Source organism: Mytilus californianus, unplaced genomic scaffold (genome assembly GCF_021869535.1).
Source record: "Mytilus californianus isolate M0D057914Y unplaced genomic scaffold, xbMytCali1.0.p SCAF_2, whole genome shotgun sequence".
NCBI classification, from domain to species: Eukaryota; Metazoa; Mollusca; class Bivalvia; order Mytilida; family Mytilidae; genus Mytilus; species Mytilus californianus.
In genome coordinates this window covers 42,825,408-42,847,215 of record NW_026262668.1, presented here as the reverse complement: position 1 = coordinate 42,847,215, position 21,808 = coordinate 42,825,408, and the positions used below count along the sequence as shown (strand labels likewise).

The 21,808-nt window shown below is 33.0% G+C and overlaps 1 protein-coding gene across 1 annotated transcript in view; it reads left to right on the top strand.

Annotated features, from left to right (window-relative positions):
- The window catches only part of LOC127729865 (uncharacterized), a 101,040-nt gene extending 81,647 nt beyond the window's left edge, over nt 1-19,393 (top strand). Inside the window, exons 11-12 of the mRNA XM_052237793.1 lie at nt 16,589-16,762; nt 17,332-19,393. Coding sequence (XP_052093753.1) covers nt 16,589-16,762; nt 17,332-17,609 — 452 coding nt within the window. The 3' untranslated portion in view covers nt 17,610-19,393. The remainder of the gene's footprint in view (nt 1-16,588; nt 16,763-17,331) is intronic.
- Nucleotides 19,394-21,808: the final 2,415 nt, after the last annotated feature.

Below are 21,808 nucleotides of genomic sequence, written 5' to 3'. Positions count from 1 at the left end.
TTCCTTCGAGTTTATATGATCCGTTCATCCTATTTCGACTCCTCAAAATTCTAGAGTCTATCCTAAATTGAGGTAAATTGTATGGCTTTCCAAATACCGTTTCGATTCCTAACATCACTGAAGAGACATTAATTGTCGAAATCTGGATATGGTGTACAAAAACCTTTGCACCTTTTGTTTGCGGTATAACATCTTTTCCGCAAGTTTATTGTTTTCTGTTTAGTATTAAATTCATAATTAAGATCCATTTATTACATCGGTGATCAGTTTATTTGGCAATCGCCAATGGCAGTCAACAGGGTTTAAGAACATTTGTTGTTCGACCTGATAGTCAAATGCGTTTTGTTAAAATATACTATTTCACTTTTTTGGTCTTTTGGAAAATGTTGTATGTGCTGTATTTAGACCCCTCTTACAAGAAATTTGTTTTGCATGCACACGTATAAGAATTGCGGTTTTTATCCAACGCAATCATAGGTTTGAACGTTGTTTTCAATTTAGACTTGTTTATATTTTTTCGTTTGGGCTTGTATTATATTTGCCTTCGGGTTTATATGATCCGTTCATCCTATTTTGACTCCTCAAAATTCAAGAGTCTATCCTAAATTGAGGTAAATTGTATGGCTTTCCAAATACCGTTTCGATTCCTAACATCACTGAAGAGACATTAATTGTCGAAATCTGGATATGGTGTACAAAAACCTTTGCACCTTTTGTTTGCGGTATACCATCTTTTCCGCAAGTTTATTGTTTTCTGTTTAGTATTAAATTTATAATTAAGATCCATTTATTACATCGGTGATCCGTTTATTTGGCAATCGCCAATGGCAGTCAGCAGGGTTTAAGAACATTTGTTGTTCGACCTGTTAGTCAAATGCGTTTTGTTAAAATACTATTTTTCACTTTTTTGGTCTTTTGGAAAATGTTGTATGTGCTGTATTTACCTCTCTAACAAGAAATTTGTTTTGCATGCACACGTATAAAAATTGCGGTTTTTATCCATCGCAATCATAGGTTTGAACGTTGTTTTCAATTTAGACTTGTTTATATTTTTTCTTTTGGGCTTGTATTATATTTGCCTTCGGGTTTATATGATCCGTTCATCCTATTTTGACTCCTCAAAATTCAAGAGTCTATCCTAAATTGAGGTAAATTGTATGGCTTTCCAAATACAGTTTCGATTCCTAACATCACTGAAGAGACATTAATTTTTCGAAATCCGGATATGGTGTACAAAAACCTTTGCACCTTTTGTTTGCGGTATACCATCTTTTCCGCAAGTTTATTGTTTTCTGTTTAGTATTAAATTTATAATTAAGATCGATTTATTACATCAATGATCCGTTTATTTGGCAATCGCAGGGTTTAAGATCATTTGTTGTTCGACCTGTTAGTCAAATGCGTTTTGTTAAAATATACTTTTTCACTTTTTTGGTCTTTTGGAAAATGTTGTTTGAGCTGTATTTAGACCCCCTCTAACAAGAAATTTGTTTTGCATGCACACGTATAAAAATTGCGGTTTTTATCCAACGCAATCATAGGTTTGAACGTTGTTTTCAATTTAGACTTGTTTATATTTTTTCGTTTGGGCTTGTATTATATTTGCCTTTGGGTTTATATGATCCGTTCATCCTATTTTGACTCCTCAAAATTCAAGAGTCTATCCTAAATTGAGGTAAATTGTATGGCTTTCCAAATACCGTTTCGATTCCTAACATCACTGAAGAGACATTAATTGTCGAAATCTGGATATGGTGTACAAAAACCTTTGCACCTTTTGTTTGCGGTATACCATCTTTTCCGCAAGTTTATTGTTTTCTGTTTAGTATTAAATTTATAATTAAGATCCATTTATTACATCGGTGATCCGTTTATTTGGCAATCGCCAATGGCAGTCAGCAGGGTTTAAAAACATTTGTTGTTCGACCTGTTAGTCAAATGCGTTTTGTTAAAATATACTTTTTCACTTTTTTGGTCTTTTGGAAAATGTTATTTGTGCTGTATTTAGACCCCTCTAACAAGAAATTTGTTTTGCATGCACACGTATAAAAATTGCGGTTTTTATCCAAAGCAATCATAGGTTTGAACGTTGTTTTCAATTTAGACTTGTTTATATTTTTTCGTTTGGGCTTGTATTATATTTGCCTTCGGGTTTATATGATCCGTTCATCCTATTTTGACTCCTTAAAATTCAAGAGTCTACCCTAAATTGAGGTAAATTGTATGGCTTTCCAAATACCGTTTCGATTCCTAACATCACTGAAGAGACATTAATTGTCGAAATCCGGATATGGTGTACAAAAACCTTTGCACCTTTTGTTTGCGGTATACCATCTTTTCCGCAAGTTTATTGTTTTCTGTTTAGTATTAAATTTATAATTAAGATCCATTTATTACATCGGTGATCCGTTTATTTGGCAATCGCCAATGATAGTCAGCAGGGTTTAAGAACATTTGTTGTTCGACCTGTTAGTCAAATGCGTTTTGTTAAAATACTATTTTTCACTTTTTTGGTCTTTTGGAAAATGTTGTATGTGCTGTATTTAGACCCCTCTAACAAGAAATTTGTTTTGCATGCACACGTATAAAAATTGCGATTTTTATCCAACGCAATCATAGGTTTGAACGTTGTTTTCAATTTAGACTTGTTTATATTTTTTCGTTTGGGCTTGTATTATATTTGCCTTCGGGTTTATATGATTCGTTCATCCTATTTTGACTCCTCAAAATTCCAAAGTTTATCCTAAATTGAGGTAAATTATATGGCTTTTCAAATACCATTTTGATTCCTAACATCACTGAAGAGACATTAATTGTCGAAATCCGGATATTGTGTACAAAAACCTTTGCACCTTTTGTTTGCGGTATACCATCTTTTCCACAAGTTTATTGTTTTCTGTTTAGTATTAAATTTATAATTAAGATCTATTTATTACATCGGTGATCCGTTTATTTGGCAATCGCCAATGGCAGTCAACAGGGTTTAAAAACATTTGTTGTTCGACCTGTTAGTCAAATGCGTTTTGTTAAAATATACTTTTTCACTTTTTTGGTCTTTTGGAAAATCTTGTATGTGCTGTATTTAGACCCCTCTAACAAGAAATTTGTTTTGCATGCACACGTATAAAAATTGCGGTTTTTATCCAACGCAATCATAGGTTTGAACGTTGTTTTCAATTTAGACTTGTTTATATTTTTTCGTTTGGGCTTGTATTATATTTTCCTTCGGGTTTATATGATCCGTTCATCCTATTTCGACTCCTCAAAATTCAAAAGTCTATCCTAAATTGAGGTAAATTTTATGGCTTTCCAAATACCGTTTCGATTCCTAACATCACTGAAGAGACATTAATTGTCGAAATCCGGATATGGTGTACAAAAACCTTTGCACCTTTTGTTTGCGGTATACCATCTTTTCCGCAAGTTTATTGTTTTCTGTTTAGTATTAAATTTATAATTAAGATCCATTTATTACATCGGTGATCAGTTTATTTGGCAATCGCCAATGGCAGTCAGCAGGATTTAAGAACATTTGTTGTTCGACCTGTTAGTCAAATGCGTTTTGTTGAAATATACTTTTTCACTTTTTTGGTCTTTTGGAAAATCTTGTTTGTGCTGTATTTAGACCCCTCTAACAAGAAATTTGTTTTGCATGCACACGTATAAAAATTGCGGTTTTTATCCAACGCAATCATAGGTTTGAACGTTGTTTTCAATTTAGATTTGTTTATATTTTTTCGTTTGGGCTTGTATTATATTTGCCTTCGGGTTTATATGATCCGTTCATCCTATTTTGACTCCTCAAAATTCAAGAGTCTATCCTAAATTGAGGATAATTGTATGGCTTTCCAAATATAGTTTCGATTCCTAACATCACTGAAGAGACATTAATTGTCGAAATCCGGATATGGTGTACAAAAACCTTTGCACCTTTTGCTTGCGGTATACCATCTTTTCCGCAAGTTTATTGTTTTCTGTTTAGTATTAAATTTATAATTAAGGTCTATTGATTTCATCGGTGATCCGTTTATTTGGCAATCGCCAATGGCAGTCAGCAGGGTTTAAGAACATTTGTTGTTCGACCTGTTAGTCAAATGCGTTTTGTTGAAATATTTTTTTACATTTTTGGTTTTTTGAAAAATGTTGTTTGTGCTGTATTTAGACCCCTCTAACAAGAAATTTGTTTTGCATGCACACGTATAAAAATTGCGGTTTTTATCCAACGTAATCATAGGTTTGAACGTTGTTTTCAATTTAGACTTGTTTATATTTTTTCTTTTGGGCTTGTATTATATTTGCCTTCGGGTTTATATGATTCGTTCATCCTATTTTGACTCCTCAAAATTCAAGAGTCTATCCTAAATTGAGGTAAATTGTATGGCTTTCCAAATACCGTTTCGATTCCTAACATCACTGAAGAGACATTAATTGTCGAAATCTGGATATGGTGTACAAAAACCTTTGCACCTTTTGTTTGCGGTATACCATCTTTTCCGCAAGTTTATTGTTTTCTGTTTAGTATTAAATTTATAATTAGGATCAATTTATTACATCGGTGATCCGTTTATTTGGCAATCGCCAATGGCAGTCAGCAGGATTTAAGAACATTTGTTGTTTGACCTGTTAGTCAAATGCGTTTTGTTGAAATATACTTTTTCACTTTTTTGGTCTTTTGGAAAATCTTGTTTGTGCTGTATTTAGACCCCTCTAACAAGAAATTTGTTTTGCATGCACACGTATAAAAATTGGGGTTTTTATCCAACGCAATCATAGGTTTGAACGTTGTTTTCAATTTAGACTTGTTTATATTTTTTCGTTTGGGCTTGTATTATATTTTCCTTCGGGTTTATATGATCCGTTCATCCTATTTCAACTCTTCAAAATTCTAGAATCTACCCTAAATTGAGGTAAATTGTATGGCTTTCCAAATACCGTTTCGATTCCTAACATCACTGAAGAGACATTAATTGTCGAAATCCGGATATGGTGTACAAAAACCTTTGCACCTTTTGTTTGCGGTATACCATCTTTTCCGCAAGTTTATTGTTTTCTGTTTAGTATTAAATTTATAATTAAGATCCATTTATTACATCGGTGATCCGTTTATTTGGCAATCGCCAATGGCAGTCAGCAGGGTTCAAGAACATTTGTTGTTCGACCTGTTAGTCAAATGCGTTTTGTTAAAATATACTTTTTCACCTTTTTGGTCTTTTGGAAAATGTTGTATGTGCTGTATTTAGACCCCTTTAACAAGAAATTTGTTTTGCATGCACTTGTTTAAAAATTGCGGTTTTTATCCAACGCAATCATAGGTTTGAACGTTGTTTTCATTTAGACTTGTTTATATTTTTTCGTTTGGGCTTGTATTATATTTGCCTTCGGGTTTATATGATCCGTTCATCCTATTTCGACTCCTCAAAATTCTAGAGTCTATCCTAAATTGAGGTAAATTGTATGGCTTTCCAAATACCGTTTCGATTCCTAACATCACTGAACAGACATTAATTGTCGAAATCTGGATATGGTGTACAAAAACCTTTGCACCTTTTGTTTGCGGTATACCATCATTTCCGCAAGTTTATTGTTTTCTGTTTAGTATTAAATTTATAATTAAGATCCATTTATTACATCGGTGATCCGTTTATTTGGCAATCGCCAATGGCAGTCAGCAGGATTTAAGAACATTTGTTGTTCGACCTGTTAGTCAAATGCGTTTTGTTGAAATATACTTTTTCACTTTTTTGGTCTTTTGGAAAATCTTGTTTGTGCTGTTTTTAGACCCCTCTAACAAGAAATTTGTTTTGCATGCACACGTATAAAAATTGGGGTTTTTATCCAACGCAATCATAGGTTTGAACGTTGTTTTCAATTTAGACTTGTTTATATTTTTTCGTTTGGGCTTGTATTATATTTGCCTTCGGGTTTATATGATCCGTTCATCCTATTTTGACTCCTCAAAATTCAAGAGTCTATCCTAAATTGAGGATAATTGTATGGCTTTCCAAATATAGTTTCGATTCCTAACATCACTGAAGAGACATTAATTGTCGAAATCCGGATATGGTGTACAAGAACCTTTGCACCTTTTGCTTGCGGTATACCATCTTTTCCGCAAGTTTATTGTTTTCTGTTTAGTATTAAATTTATAATTAAGGTCTATTGATTTCATCGGTGATCCGTTTATTTGGCAATCGCCAATGGCAGTCAGCAGGGTTTAAGAACATTTGTTGTTCGACCTGTGAGTCAAATGCGTTTTGTTAAAATATTTTTTCACATTTTTGGTTTTTTGGAAAATGTTGTTTGTGCTCTATTTAGACCCCTCTAACAAGAAATTTGTTTTGCATGCACACGTATAAAAATTGCGGTTTTTATCCAACGCAATCATAGGTTTGAACGTTGTTTTCAATTTAGACTTGTTTATATTTTTTCTTTTGGGCTTGTATTATATTTGCCTTCGGGTTTATATGATTCGTTCATCCTATTTTGACTCCTCAAAATTCAAGAGTCTATCCTAAATTGAGGTAAATTGTATGGCTTTCCAAATACCGTTTCGATTCCTAACATCACTGAAGAGACATTAATTGTCGAAATCCGGATATGGTGTACAAAAACCTTTGCACCTTTTGTTTGCGGTATACCATCTTTTCCGCAAGTTTATTGTTTTCTGTGTAGTATTAAATTTATAATTAAGATCCATTTATTTCATCGGTGATCCGTTTATTTGGCAATTGTCAACGGCAGTCAGCAGGGTTTAAGAACATTTGTTGTTCGACCTGTTAGTCAAATGCGTTTTGTTAAAATATACTTTTTCACTTTTTTGGTCTTTTGGAAAATGTTGTTTGTGCTGTATTTAGACCCCTCTAACAAGAAATTTGTTTTGCATGCACACGTATAAAAATTGGGGTTTTTATCCAACGCAATCATAGGTTTGAACGTTGTTTTCAATTTAGACTTGTTTATATTTTTTCGTTTGGGCTTGTATTATATTTGCCTTCGGGTTTATATGATCCGTTCATCCTATTTCGACTCCTCAAAATTCTAGAGTCTATCCTAAATTGAGGTAAATTGTATGGCTTTCCAAATACCGTTTCGATTCCTAACATCACTGAAGAGACATTAATTGTCGAAATCTGGATATGGTGTACAAAAACCTTTGCACCTTTTGTTTGCGGTATACCATCTTTTCCGCAAGTTTATTGTTTTCTGTTTAGTATTAAATTTATAATTAGGATCAATTTATTACATCGGTGATCCGTTTATTTGGCAATCGCCAATGGCAGTCAGCAGGATTTAAGAACATTTGTTGTTCGACCTGTTAGTCAAATGCGTTTTGTTGAAATATACTTTTTCACTTTTTTGGTCTTTTGGAAAATCTTGTTTGTGCTGTATTTAGACCCCTCTAACAAGAAATTTGTTTTGCATGCACACGTATAAAATTGGGGTTTTTATCCAACGCAATCATAGGTTTGAACGTTGTTTTCAATTTAGACTTGTTTATATTTTTTCGTTTGGGCTTGTATTATATTTTCCTTCGGGTTTATATGATCCGTTCATCCTATTTCAACTCTTCAAAATTCTAGAATCTACCCTAAATTGAGGTAAATTGTATGGCTTTCCAAATACCGTTTCGATTCCTAACATCACTGAAGAGACATTAATTGTCGAAATCCGGATATGGTGTACAAAAACCTTTGCACCTTTTGTTTGCGGTATACCATCTTTTCCGCAAGTTTATTGTTTTCTGTTTAGTATTAAATTTATAATTAAGATCCATTTATTACATCGGTGATCCGTTTATTTGGCAATCGCCAATGGCAGTCAGCAGGGTTCAAGAACATTTGTTGTTCGACCTGTTAGTCAAATGCGTTTTGTTAAAATATACTTTTTCACCTTTTTGGTCTTTTGGAAAATGTTGTATGTGCTGTATTTAGACCCCTTTAACAAGAAATTTGTTTTGCATGCACTTGTTTAAAAATTGCGGTTTTTATCCAACACAATCATAGGTTTGAACGTTGTTTTCATTTAGACTTGTTTATATTTTTTCGTTTGGGCTTGTATTATATTTGCCTTCGGGTTTATATGATCCGTTCATCCTATTTCGACTCCTCAAAATTCTAGAGTCTATCCTAAATTGAGGTAAATTGTATGGCTTTCCAAATACCGTTTCGATTCCTAACATCACTGAACAGACATTAATTGTCGAAATCTGGATATGGTGTACAAAAACCTTTGCACCTTTTGTTTGCGGTATACCATCATTTCCGCAAGTTTATTGTTTTCTGTTTAGTATTAAATTTATAATTAAGATCCATTTATTACATCAGTGATCCGTTTATTTGGCAATCGCCAATGGCAGTCAGCAGGATTTAAGAACATTTGTTGTTCGACCTGTTAGTCAAATGCGTTTTGTTGAAATATACTTTTTCACTTTTTTGGTCTTTTGGAAAATCTTGTTTGTGCTGTATTTAGACCCCTCTAACAAGAAATTTGTTTTGCATGCACACGTATAAAAATTGCGGTTTTTATCCAACGCAATCATAGGTTTGAACGTTGTTTTCAATTTAGACTTGTTTATATTTTTTCGTTTGGGCTTGTATTATATTTGCCTTCGGGTTTATATGATCCGTTCATCCTATTTCGACTCCTCAAAATTCTAGAGTCTATCCTAAATTGAGGTAAATTGTATGGCTTTCCAAATACCGTTTCGATTCCTAACATCACTGAAGAGACATTAATTGTCGAAATCTGGATATGGTGTACAAAAACCTTTGCACCTTTTGTTTGCGGTATACCATCTTTTCCGCAAGTTTATTGTTTTCTGTTTAGTATTAAATTTATAATTAGGATCAATTTATTACATCGGTGATCCGTTTATTTGGCAATCGCCAATGGCAGTCAGCAGGATTTAAGAACATTTGTTGTTCGACCTGTTAGTCAAATGCGTTTTGTTGAAATATACTTTTTCACTTTTTTGGTCTTTTGGAAAATCTTGTTTGTGCTGTATTTAGACCCCTCTAACAAGAAATTTGTTTTGCATGCACACGTATAAAAATTGGGGTTTTTATCCAACGCAATCATAGGTTTGAACGTTGTTTTCAATTTAGACTTGTTTATATTTTTTCGTTTGGGCTTGTATTATATTTTCCTTCGGGTTTATATGATCCGTTCATCCTATTTCAACTCTTCAAAATTCTAGAATCTACCCTAAATTGAGGTAAATTGTATGGCTTTCCAAATACCGTTTCGATTCCTAACATCACTGAAGAGACATTAATTGTCGAAATCTGGATATGGTGTACAAAAACCTTTGCACCTTTTGTTTGCGGTATACCATCATTTCCGCAAGTTTATTGTTTTATGTTTAGTATTAAATTTATAATTAAGATCCATTTATTACATCGGTGATCCGTTTATTTGGCAATCGCCAATGGCAGTCAGCAGGATTTAAGAACATTTGTTGTTCGACCTGTTAGTCAAATGCGTTTTGTTGAAATATACTTTTTCACTTTTTTGGTCTTTTGGAAAATCTTGTTTGTGCTGTATTTAGACCCCTCTAACAAGAAATTTGTTTTGCATGCACACGTATAAAAATTGGGGTTTTTATCCAACGCAATCATAGGTTTGAACGTTGTTTTCAATTTAGACTTGTTTATATTTTTTCGTTTGGGCTTGTATTATATTTGCCTTCGGGTTTATATGATCCGTTCATCCTATTTTGACTCCTCAAAATTCAAGAGTCTATCCTTAATTGAGGATAATTGTATGGCTTTCCAAATACAGTTTCGATTCCTAACATCACTGAAGAGACATTAATTGTCGAAATCCGGATATGGTGTACAAAAACCTTTGCACCTTTTGCTTGCGGTATACCATCTTTTCCGCAAGTTTATTGTTTTCTGTTTAGTATTAAATTTATAATTAAGATCTATTGATTTCATCGGTGATCCGTTTATTTGGCAATCGCCAATGGCAGTCAGCAGGGTTTAAGAACATTTGTTGTTCGACCTGTGAGTCAAATGCGTTTTGTTAAAATATTTTTTCACATTTTTGTTTTTTTGGAAAATGTTGTTTGTGCTGTATTTAGACCCCTCTAACAAGAAATTTGTTTTGCATGCACACGTATAAAAATTGCGGTTTTTATCCAACGCAATCATAGGTTTGAACGTTGTTTTCAATTTAGACTTGTTTATATTTTTTCTTTTGGGCTTGTATTATATTTGCCTTCGGGTTTATATGATTCGTTCATCCTATTTTGACTCCTCAAAATTCAAGAGTCTATCCTAAATTGAGGTAAATTGTATGGCTTTCCAAATACCGTTTCGATTCCTAACATCACTGAACAGACATTAATTGTCGAAATCCGGATATGGTGTACAAAAGCCTTTGCACCTTTTGTTTGCGGTATACCATCTTTTCCGCAAGTTTATTGTTTTCTGTTTAGTATTAAATTTATAATTAAGATCCATTTATTACATCGGTGATCCGTTTATTTGGCAATCGCCAATGGCAGTCAGCAGGATTTAAGAACATTTGTTGTTCGACCTGTTAGTCAAATGCGTTTTGTTGAAATATACTTTTTCATTGTTTTGGTCTTTTGGAAAATCTTGTTTGTGCTGTATTTAGACCCCTCTAACAAGAAATTTGTTTTGCATGCACACGTATAAAAATTGGGGTTTTTATCCAACGCAATCATAGGTTTGAACGTTGTTTTCAATTTAGACTTGTTTATATTTTTTCGTTTGGGCTTGTATTATATTTGCCTTCGGGTTTATATGATCCGTTCATCCTATTTTGACTCCTCAAAATTCAAGAGTCTATCCTTAATTGAGGATAATTGTATGGCTTTCCAAATACAGTTTCGATTCCTAACATCACTGAAGAGACATTAATTGTCGAAATCCGGATATGGTGTACAAAAACCTTTGCACCTTTTGCTTGCGGTATACCATCTTTTCCGCAAGTTTATTGTTTTCTGTTTAGTATTAAATTTATAATTAAGATCTATTGATTTCATCGGTGATCCGTTTATTTGGCAATCGCCAATAGCAGTCAGCAGGGTTTAAGAACATTTGTTGTTCGACCTGTTAGTCAAATGCGTTTTGTTAAAATATTTTTTCACATTTTTGGTTTTTTGGAAAATGTTGTTTGTGCTGTATTTAGACCCCTCTAACAAGAAATTTGTTTTGCATGCACACGTATAAAAATTGCGGTTTTTATCCAACGCAATCATAGGTTTGAACGTTGTTTTCAATTTAGACTTGTTTATATTTTTTTCTTTTGGGCTTGTATTATATTTGCCTTCGGGTTTATATGATTCGTTCATCCTATTTTGACTCCTCAAAATTCAAGAGTCTATCCTAAATTGAGGTAAATTGTATGGCTTTCCAAATACCGTTTCGATTCCTAACATCACTGAAGAGACATTAATTGTCGAAATCCGGATATGGTGTACAAAAGCCTTTGCACCTTTTGTTTTGCGGTATACCATCTTTTCCGCAAGTTTATTGTTTTCTGTGTAGTATTAAATTTATAATTAAGATCCATTTATTTCATCGGTGATCCGTTTATTTGGCAATCGTCAACGGCAGTCAGCAGGGTTTAAGAACATTTGTTGTTCGACCTGTTAGTGAAATGCGTTTTGTTAAAATATACTTTTTCACTTTTTTGGTCTTTTGGAAAATGTTGTTTGAGCTGTATTTAGACCCCTCTAACAAGAAATTTGTTTTGCATGCACACGTATAAAAATTGCGGTTTTTATCCAACGCAATCATAGGTTTGAACGTTGTTTTCAATTTAGACTTGTTTATATTTTTTCTTTTGGGCTTGTATTATATTTGCCTTCGGGTTTATATGATTCGTTCATCCTATTTTGACTCCTCAAAATTCAAGAGTCTATCCTAAATTGAGGTAAATTGTATGGCTTTCCAAATACCGTTTCGATTCCTAACATCACTGAAGAGACATTAATTGTCGAAATCCGGATATGGTGTACGAAAAACTTTGCACCTTTTGCTTGCGGTATACCATCTTTTCCGCAAGTTTATTGTTTTCTGTTTAGTATTTAATTTATAATTAAGATCCATTTATTACATCGGTGATCCGTTTATTTGGTAATCGCCAATGGCAGTCAGCAGGGTTTAAGAACATTTGTTGTTCGACCTGTTAGTGAAATGCGTTTTGTTAAAATATACTTTTTCACTTTTTTGGTCTTTGGAAAATGTTGTTTGTGCTGTATTTGGACCCCTCTAACAAGAAATTTGTTTTGCATGCACACGTATAAAAATTGCGGTTTTTATCCAACGCAATCATAGGTTTGAACGTTGTTTTCAATTTAGACTTGTTTTTTTATTTTTTCGTTTGGGCTTGTATTATATTTGCCTTCGGGTTTATATGATCCGTTCATCCTTTTTTGACTCCTCAAAATTCAAGAGTCTATCCTAAATTGAGGTAAATTGTATGGCTTTCCAAATACCGTTTCGATTCCTAACATCACTGAAGAGACATTAAATGTCGAAATCCGGATATGGTGTACAAAAACCTTTGCACCTTTTGTTTGCGGTATACCATCTTTTCCGCAAGTTTATTGTTTTCTGTTTAGTATTAAATTTATAATTAAGATCCTTAAGAGAATTTTTAATACGTGTGGATGCAAAACAAATTTCTTGGTAGAGGGGTCTAAACATAGCACAATATATATATATATATGAACCAGTCTAAACTGAAAACAACGTTCACACCTATGATTGCGTTGGATAAAAACCGCAATTTTTATACGTGTGCATGCAAAACAAATTTCTTGTTAGAGGGGTCTAAATACACCACAAATAACATTTTCCTAAAGACCAAAAAAGTGAAAAAGTAGATTTTAACAAAATGCATTTGACTAGCAGGTCGAACAACGGATGTTCTTAAACCCTGCTGACTGCCATGGCGATTGCCAAATAAACGGATTACCAGATTTAACAAAATGGATCTTATTTAATAATTTAATACCAAACAGAAAACAATAAACTTGCGGAAAAGATGGTATACCGCAAACATTGGTACACCATATCCGGATTTCGACAATTAATGTCTCTTCGGTGATTTTAGGAATCGAAATGGTATTTGAAAGGCCATATAGTTTACCTCAATTTAGAATAGACTCTTGAATTTTGAAGAGTCGAAATAGGATGAACGGATTATACAAACCCGAAGGCAAATATAATTCAAGCCCAAATGAAAAAAATATAAACGTGTCTAAATTGAAAACAACGTTCAAACCTATGATTGCGTTGGATAAAAACCGCAATTTTTATAAGTGTGCATGTAAAACAAATTTCTTGGTAGAGGGGTCAAAATACAGCACAAACAACATTTTCCAAAAGACCAAAAAAGTGAAAAGTATATTTTAACAAAACGCATTTGACTAACAGATCTAACTGATGTTTTTAAACCCTGCTGACTGCCATTGACGATTGCCAAATAAATACATATATATATATATATGTTGTGCACAAGTTATCATTTTGTACAAATTATAATTTGTACAAAACAATTGTACAAATTATAATGTGTATTTTACTTTGTACAAATTGTAATTTGTATAAAAAGTGCAGAACTGTACTAGAATTCACTTATAACTTGTACAATTATTTATATTATGGATCTTGTTATAAAAAAAAGCACTGATACACACTATAGAATTTTTGTTCAATGACCACACAATAAACCTTTATTTACAAAATACAAAAATACCCAGATGGAGACAAGAAATGTAATTGATACATGCATGCCAGTTAATTCTGATAGTACAATAGAAATTGGCCCCAGTGACAATTATGGTAGAATAATAAAAATTGGCCCGGTGATAATTCTGGTAGTATAACTGAAATTGGCCTAAGTGACAATCAGGATGACAGTTACGTTGAAACATCAATCATACATGTCAGGAAGCGTGCGCTGTCTGACCAACAGATCCAAGCCGAATATCTAACCAAGAAAACAAAACGGAAATTATCAGAATCTGCTGTGGGGGATAATATCATTATACCAATTCCTCAGTATGATCGTGCCCCAACTGATCCTTGAAATATCTTAGGTCTAATTATTGAATCTGGAGAATTTGGGTACAACACTGGAACAGCTGTAGTAATTTTAACATGATATTTGTCGAGAAATCAAATTGAAGCTGTTAAAGACACATTTTTATTCGCAGTAACGGTTTCTGAACTTCAACCTCCTTTAAATAAAGCAGTTACAAATTTTCAAGTTTTCAAAAACTAGTGATCAGGGGTTTCTTTTATGTAAATGCAAAGGGGTTGCAGCACTTCTAAATGTAAATGTAAAAAGCAAAAGATGTTGTGCAATTCCCGATGCCATAATTCACATGCTCAAACAAATGATAAAGCACTATTTTTGTATTTGGAAATAAGGTTTATTGTGCGGTCATTGAATATAAATTTTATAACAACATCCTTATCATAAATTATTGTACAAGTTATAAGTGATTTTTTTTCAAATTTTGTACAAATTTTAATTTGTACAAGCCCTTTTTGTACAAATTACAATTTGTACAAAGTCAAAATACAAATTATAACTTGACAAGTTGTACAATTTTTTTTGTACAAATTATAATTCGTACAAAATGATAACTTGTACACAACATATATATATAAAAAAAAACGTCAAGATATAATAGGGAACGACCATTTAATTTCAAAAGCGGAGGGTGAAGGGTATGAAAATTATACAATTAAAACCGAACTCAACAACGCTTGTACAATTCTAAAATTTCAAAAATGACGTAGGTCAGGTATTTACAACATATGCAACTAACAAAAATAGTAATGTGCGATATGAACAGGTATATTTCTAAAATTCAGCAGTTTGATAATGATTAAAATAAAAAATTGAAACAGGTCAGGTAATTGAACGTGGCTGCGTACTTAAACATCCCAAATGAATAGCACCCTTCGATTTAAACTGGTATAATTCTGGAATTTTAGAATTGACACAAAGGTAAAGGAATAGCAACAGAGACTGCGTAGTAATATGAAATATAATCCAAATGAAAAGCAATGCGCGAATTAGAACTACACCTTTTCATTGATCCCATTTGGTGCCAAAGTTTTTACTTTTTTTATCCAAGATCTTTCCCGAGCCCCCTGTACTGGCTTTCCGTATGCCCAAAAGCCTTAAAGACTTGCTGGTGAGAGCTGATTTATCCTCTAAATCAGGCTCTTCGTCTGTGGGCTCTTGCAAGGGATGCGGAAACAAACGATGTCTGACTTGCAAGCAAATACTGAATACACAGGCTTTTAACAGTCACTCCACTGGTACGGATTACACCATATTTTTGCAATGTTAGTTGCAAGACTACAAATGATACATGTATCTCCTACAGTGTAAATGTGGTAAACAGTATGTTGGCGAATCAGAACAGCCATTTCATAAACGTATGAACGGCCATCGTAGCGACTATGAATGCAAGCAAGACCTTCCTCTCAGTCGACATTTGAGATCCCCTGGCCATAAAAAAGCAGGTCTCAACCGACTGACCATTACAATCATAGACAACAACACTGCTTGGTCTAGGGAGGATAGACTCGCTCGGGAAAGATTTTGGACAAGAAAATTTGGCACCAAATGGGATCAATGAAAAGGTGTAGTTCTAATTCGCGCATTGCTTTTCACTTGGGTTATAATCATATTACTACGCAGTCACTGTTGCTATTCCTTTACATTTGTCAATTCTAAAATTCTAGAATTATACCAGTTTAAATCGAAGGGTGCTATTTATTTGGGACGTTTAAGTTCGCAGCCACGTTCAATTACCTAACCTGTTTCAAAATTTTTTAAAATTTTTTTTTATCAAACTGCTGAAATTTTAGAAATATACCTGTTCATATCGCACATTACTATTATTGTTAGTAGCATATCTATGCAGTCTCTGTTGTAAATTCCTAACGTCATTTTTGAAATTTTAGAATTGTACAAGCGTTGCTGTGTTCGGTTTTAATTGTATAATTTTTAAGATTGTTATAGTTAAATCAGAATAGATTGATATGATTCATTTTACATCATAATCATACTGATGAAAGATATCTGTTATCCGAAATGTTTATAGATAATTACATTTAATGTTTCCTTTTTTTGAATATTGGTGTTATCATTTTGTACAATTTTTAGGCGTTTATATATATATAGAACGTTTGACGGTTTGTGGTTGAAATGTGTCATATTTAATAACATAATACATGTCACAGTCCCTCATTCGTCTATTAGTTTGTCCAACATTAACCTGGATTAGCACTACATTCAACCTAAAAGACTCGCGTATATAAACGTTCTATATTGGTGTTAATACTTACGCTTTATTTACTCTCGATCAAATACGAATTAATCAATTCTCTTTTGATCGTTAATGACAGGAACCAAGTAATCAATTTTAATAGAAACGAACAAGTAAATAGAAAATAAAATCCTTAAATCAAACATATAGAAACTAAATACTGGTAAAACTACCCATGCTCTTACAAAAAAGAACTTATTTTCAAAAAAGTACGAGTTTTCGTATCAATGAACAAGTTTAAACTATATCATTTAGGCTTTGAAGCAAGAGTTATTTTGAAAAACAAGACACCAAGCCGTCTAGCGGAATCAATTTCTTACTACTTCAATCCAACAGTACCAAAATCCAACCCAAAGTGGTATTTGTCAAAAGTCGGCCATATTGTTGATCCTGCAAATGTCATTCAGAATGGAAGTCAATATGTTCACGGTATAGTATTTTTTTATTTTGTATAAAATTTTTACAACAGCTGTTTACAGAACAATGAATTAATACCGCAAATACGCAACATTGAACAGCACAGATGAGTATAAAGATTATGTTGTTGAGGAAGAGAGGGTAGGGGTTGGTGATATACATTTTTCGTAAACCAACTCGTCGTTTAACAAACATCACTAGAGAAATAAATATCAAAATGACTCTTTCTTTGAAATAAAACAAATTCGTTGAGCATTTTCTTCTAAAATTGCATATCCTTGAACAACGCATGTGTTCGAAACAATACAAAAAAAATCACAAAACAAAGAAATCACAAAACAAAGAAATCACAATATATTATATAACATCTTTTTTCTCAAAACGTGAACAAGCTACATACAAAACATTTCGTGCGAAAATTACGATTTTTTTTGGTAGGAAAAAAAATAATTGTTTTAAATCTCTTGAATTAATTAAGAATGTAGTGCAAAATAAGACTTTTATGTATTTTACAATACATTGTAAAACATTTTGCTTTTGTAAGATAGGTATTGAAACCTCTCTACATATTTATCTTTCAGCTGTTGATAATGGGGCATATTATATTGACGAATCAGGAAATGGTCTTCAGTTAATAACTAAAGATGCACCGTTAGTTATCATAGGGACGAAAACGAAGCATCCATCACCATTTCCTGTACCACTTGAACCTATTACTGTTAATGACATCAAAGGCATTGGGTTTAACATCTACAATAATATATGGAATACAAACTATGTTTTGTGGTACCCGTATGATGACAAGAATTTCGACAAATCTATACAGACACGATATTCAATCGATTTTATGGTAAAGTAAAGCATGGTGAACATGGATTAATTAAATTTCAATTGACAAAATAAATGCTTCTGTTTTATTCGTCAACTTCCGCCAGTAGTATACAGTGCAACAGAAGTTTTGTCAAAAGATGTAGTATCATTCATTATGTATAAATATATGAATTGTAGACATATAAACACATGTTAAATGTACGCAGCATCAATCAAAAGTATCAATTAACGAATACAAGTTTTCTCCCATTGAATATATTTTTCGTAAAGCCATAATCAGAGACATTTTGCCACATTTACACTGACGAAGTGTTTGGCGTACTCTTACAATTAACATTGCAAAATATGGTGTAAGTCGTATCAGTCGAAGGACTGTTGAAAATCTGGAAAGTTTAAACTTTTTATGTAAATATATTAGCCTTAAGAAAACAACCAACCAGGAAACCGGGTGCCGACAATGAATTTGCTACCACAAATAGGATACATCGAAACGAGGAACAAGTGATCACTATGCTAGAGTTGACAATATATTTGTTGAATTTGTAGGTAGACTTTTTCAACAAATTATCGGCATTCCTATGGGAACTAACTGTGCGCCTTTCCTTGTCGACCTCTTCTTATTTTTATACAAGAAGAAAAAAGAAGCAAGACCATTTAATTTCACATTCAGATATATATATATATGATGTTCTTTCCATTAACAATCCAGACTTTTCTGATTTGGTTGCATTAATATATCCTCCAAAACAAGAAATTAAAGAAACAACAGACACGGCTTCATCCGCCTAATTTTAAGACATGTACCTCGAATTTGACAAAAACGGTCATCTCAGTACCCGAATCTCTGACAAACGAGACGTTTTTAGTTTTGGAATTTTCCCCACCTTAGCAGCAATATACCAACTTCACCTGCATATGAGATATACATTTCACAACTCATTCGATATTCAAGAGCTTGTAGCTGCTACCCAGACTTTGTAAAACGTCCAAGTGTCTAAGCAAAAAGTTGATGCACCAGGGTTATGTCAAAGAACGTCTCGTCCTTTTTCTTAAAAAGTTCATCGGAAGATACCAAGACCTTGTTTATATCAACTTCCGTATCAACTTCACAAATAATGCATGATGGTCTTGAAGTATAGATTCTAGGTATTGACGTTTCATAGTGTTCTTTTTATTGGCTTTGTACATTTTCAACCTTTACGTTTTAGTCGTTTCTTGGTAATATCCTTTTGGCATGGCTCGGTATTTATTAGGTATGGCAACGAGTACTCGAGTACTCGCTCGGAAGGCCGAGTTCTCGAGTACAATTTTAGTACTCGAATACTCGTTTGCCTTTTAAACATCTTGAGATATTTCCCCTTTCATCTGAAGTTGTGGATCAGATCATATTTCTGAACAAGAACAAAATTAAAGTGCCCTGCAGTGAACCCAACGCAACTGATTAGAGACTTTTGTAACGGTGTTTGTACACGGCTAAACACTTTCACGGATCAATAACTCACAATCCGTAAACTTACCTTTAATTGTTAATCAAGAGTTCTTTGTACACGTGATTGGTATGAGATGTACATTTAATGTAATAAATGTTTATTTTAAACTTAATTATTCTTTAATTTATAATTAGATACCGTTTTGTACAAGTAAGTTCAATATTTCGTTGACAAATTATGGAACAAGTCGTAATATCAAAATTACTAACTCCACAGGAACAGATGATACAGAATGTCGGACTTTATTAACATATTGAATGATTGTTATTGGCATGTTTCTGATTTGTCACATGAACACACAAAAAAATAAATGCTATAATGATAGTCCTTTTAGAAACGGTGGTCAGTTATTCTTTGTTCAATTGACACAAAAAAGAAGGAGCGATACACATAACCAAGGATCAAGTTATATGTTGTAGTCATACACATGATACAGTTTGAGTTCTGCATTAATACGTATGACTTTCGTTAAGATGTCAAGCGATGTCATCATATTATAATTTGGTTTATGAAAGGTAATAACAAAGATACCACATCCCAACAAATATCATACTTTTCACAATACGTCAAAGATTTATCCGAGTACTCGAGTACTCGCGAGTATCATGACCGAATACTCGAGTATTAAATTTCAGATCTTTTGACATCCCTAGGATTTATACATCCCGCCATGCCTTTGTGTCATTGTGCTTTGGTAATTTTTTGTACACTTGTCTTTCGTTTATGCGTATGCGCTTTGTCTAAATAGTGTCTATATGTCATTTTGTTTTTCTTTGTTGACATTTAGTAGTTTGTTTTTATAGTGATTAAAATTATAACACAATGTTGGCTGCTGTATCCCAATTTTTGACATTTTTACCTATTTTAAGTCTGTTTGTTTTGCTCACACATTGTTGTCAACATAATGGAATTCTATTTTTTATTTACTGCTGTATATCAAATCAATATCTTTTATACATATGTGTAGAAGATCAAATTTTATTACCTTATCGTCAATTTTCAATTCTGACCGGACGTGACTGCGTAATTGTACACATACACAGCCAAACGGACGCCCCACTTTGGCAAAAAGTAAATAACAAAAATACCGAACTCCAAGGGTATTACTGTCGGTTGGAAGAAAGCCACGCGTGTCCATACTTTTATTCCCCAGTCACTCTTCGGAGTCGTTTCAAAAAATTATTCAGACCTAACAGATGCATATTCGATCGAACGATGTTAGACTAGTCACTATTTGTAAAAGGAACGGATATCGAGCATTTGGCTATTTGCGGAATTGTCTTGATTTTTTGCTATCTCTCTCATATAATTCTTTAAAAGTCTTTATTTAAAAGTCATTACAAGTAAATAAAATCTTTAATCAATTTACTTCTTTATTTCTCTACTATTATATGATTATAATAAACATTTGATGTGCGAGTCTTCCATAATAGATCGCCGCCTGCATGCATCGATTAACTCATTTTTGGATACCTTTTTTACGTTTCTAAATTTATCATCCTTTCGCATAGTCGAAGAGGGAATATTCTAACGGGTCTGTCCGTCCCTCCGTAACACACTTGTGGACACTGAACATCTGATCTTCACCACACTTCATCAGGTTGGGGACAACCCGTCAAATGGAGGATAGCTCCCTAAATGAGTAACTATACCTCAAATGATGGATACTTATCTAGTGTTAAAGAACTATTTTTCAATATTTTATACTTGAAATGGCACATATTCGTGAAAAATGCAGAAAATATTGTAAAAGATGAATAGCCCTAACCTGATTTACTATGAAGTTATACAAGCATGACAAGGCTATGAAAACATACAAAAATTGACAATTTTCAACTCAATTCTTTGAAAGAAGTTGTTCCATTTTCTATAAGTTTGGGTTATTTTAAGTATAAAGTTTCAAGAAGAGGAAATATTCCTGTTCATGGTACGTTGCTTGTTAATGTTGAGGTCCTTCTTTGATTGGAAACAATTTGGAATCAACTTCTCCGTTTTCTATTTATCAATATGTCAGCAGCACCTGTGTATAGAGTTCATATTTCTCAACTCGTACGTTACTTAAGACGTTTCTGCCATTTCTTGTCTTCAAGATTAATTTGATATCAATCAGACACACATACAATGTGCAACAAGAGGTCATTAGGAATAACCTAATTATTATGACAATAAACAGGACAAAACGAGCATGTAATTACATTGTAATTATAAATAAATATGACACTATAAATTTGATTATCAGGTGACAATTATCGAAAGAAGAGAAGCTAGTTTTCTAATAAATATTAACAACTTCTTATAAAGTTCAGCATTACTTGAGAAAAGATCTTTTTCTATAATAATGTGGCAAACATTTGTTACTTAGTTCTACTATATCTGCACTTTACAAATAAATAAAACATGATACCCATCCCTAATATGTTCTTTGCATAAGTTACACTCGTTCAATAATTTTAGTACATTATACCATCTACCGTTTCTATAGGTAATCGTCCATTTGCAGTTCTAAATTTGGTATTAAATCCAAATTTCAAATGACTCGTGTATTCTTTTAAGACATATATTGTATTATATGTCAAATTCTTTTTTTTTAAGAATTAAACTGACCCACGCAATATGGTGTGAACGTCATTGTGCCATTTTCGTATAAAATGGTCGCACAAAATTTGTGTCACAAGTCATATTTTACACAGCGAACTGGTTTTAAAAAATAACATGCATGCTTTATAGGTATTTCCTC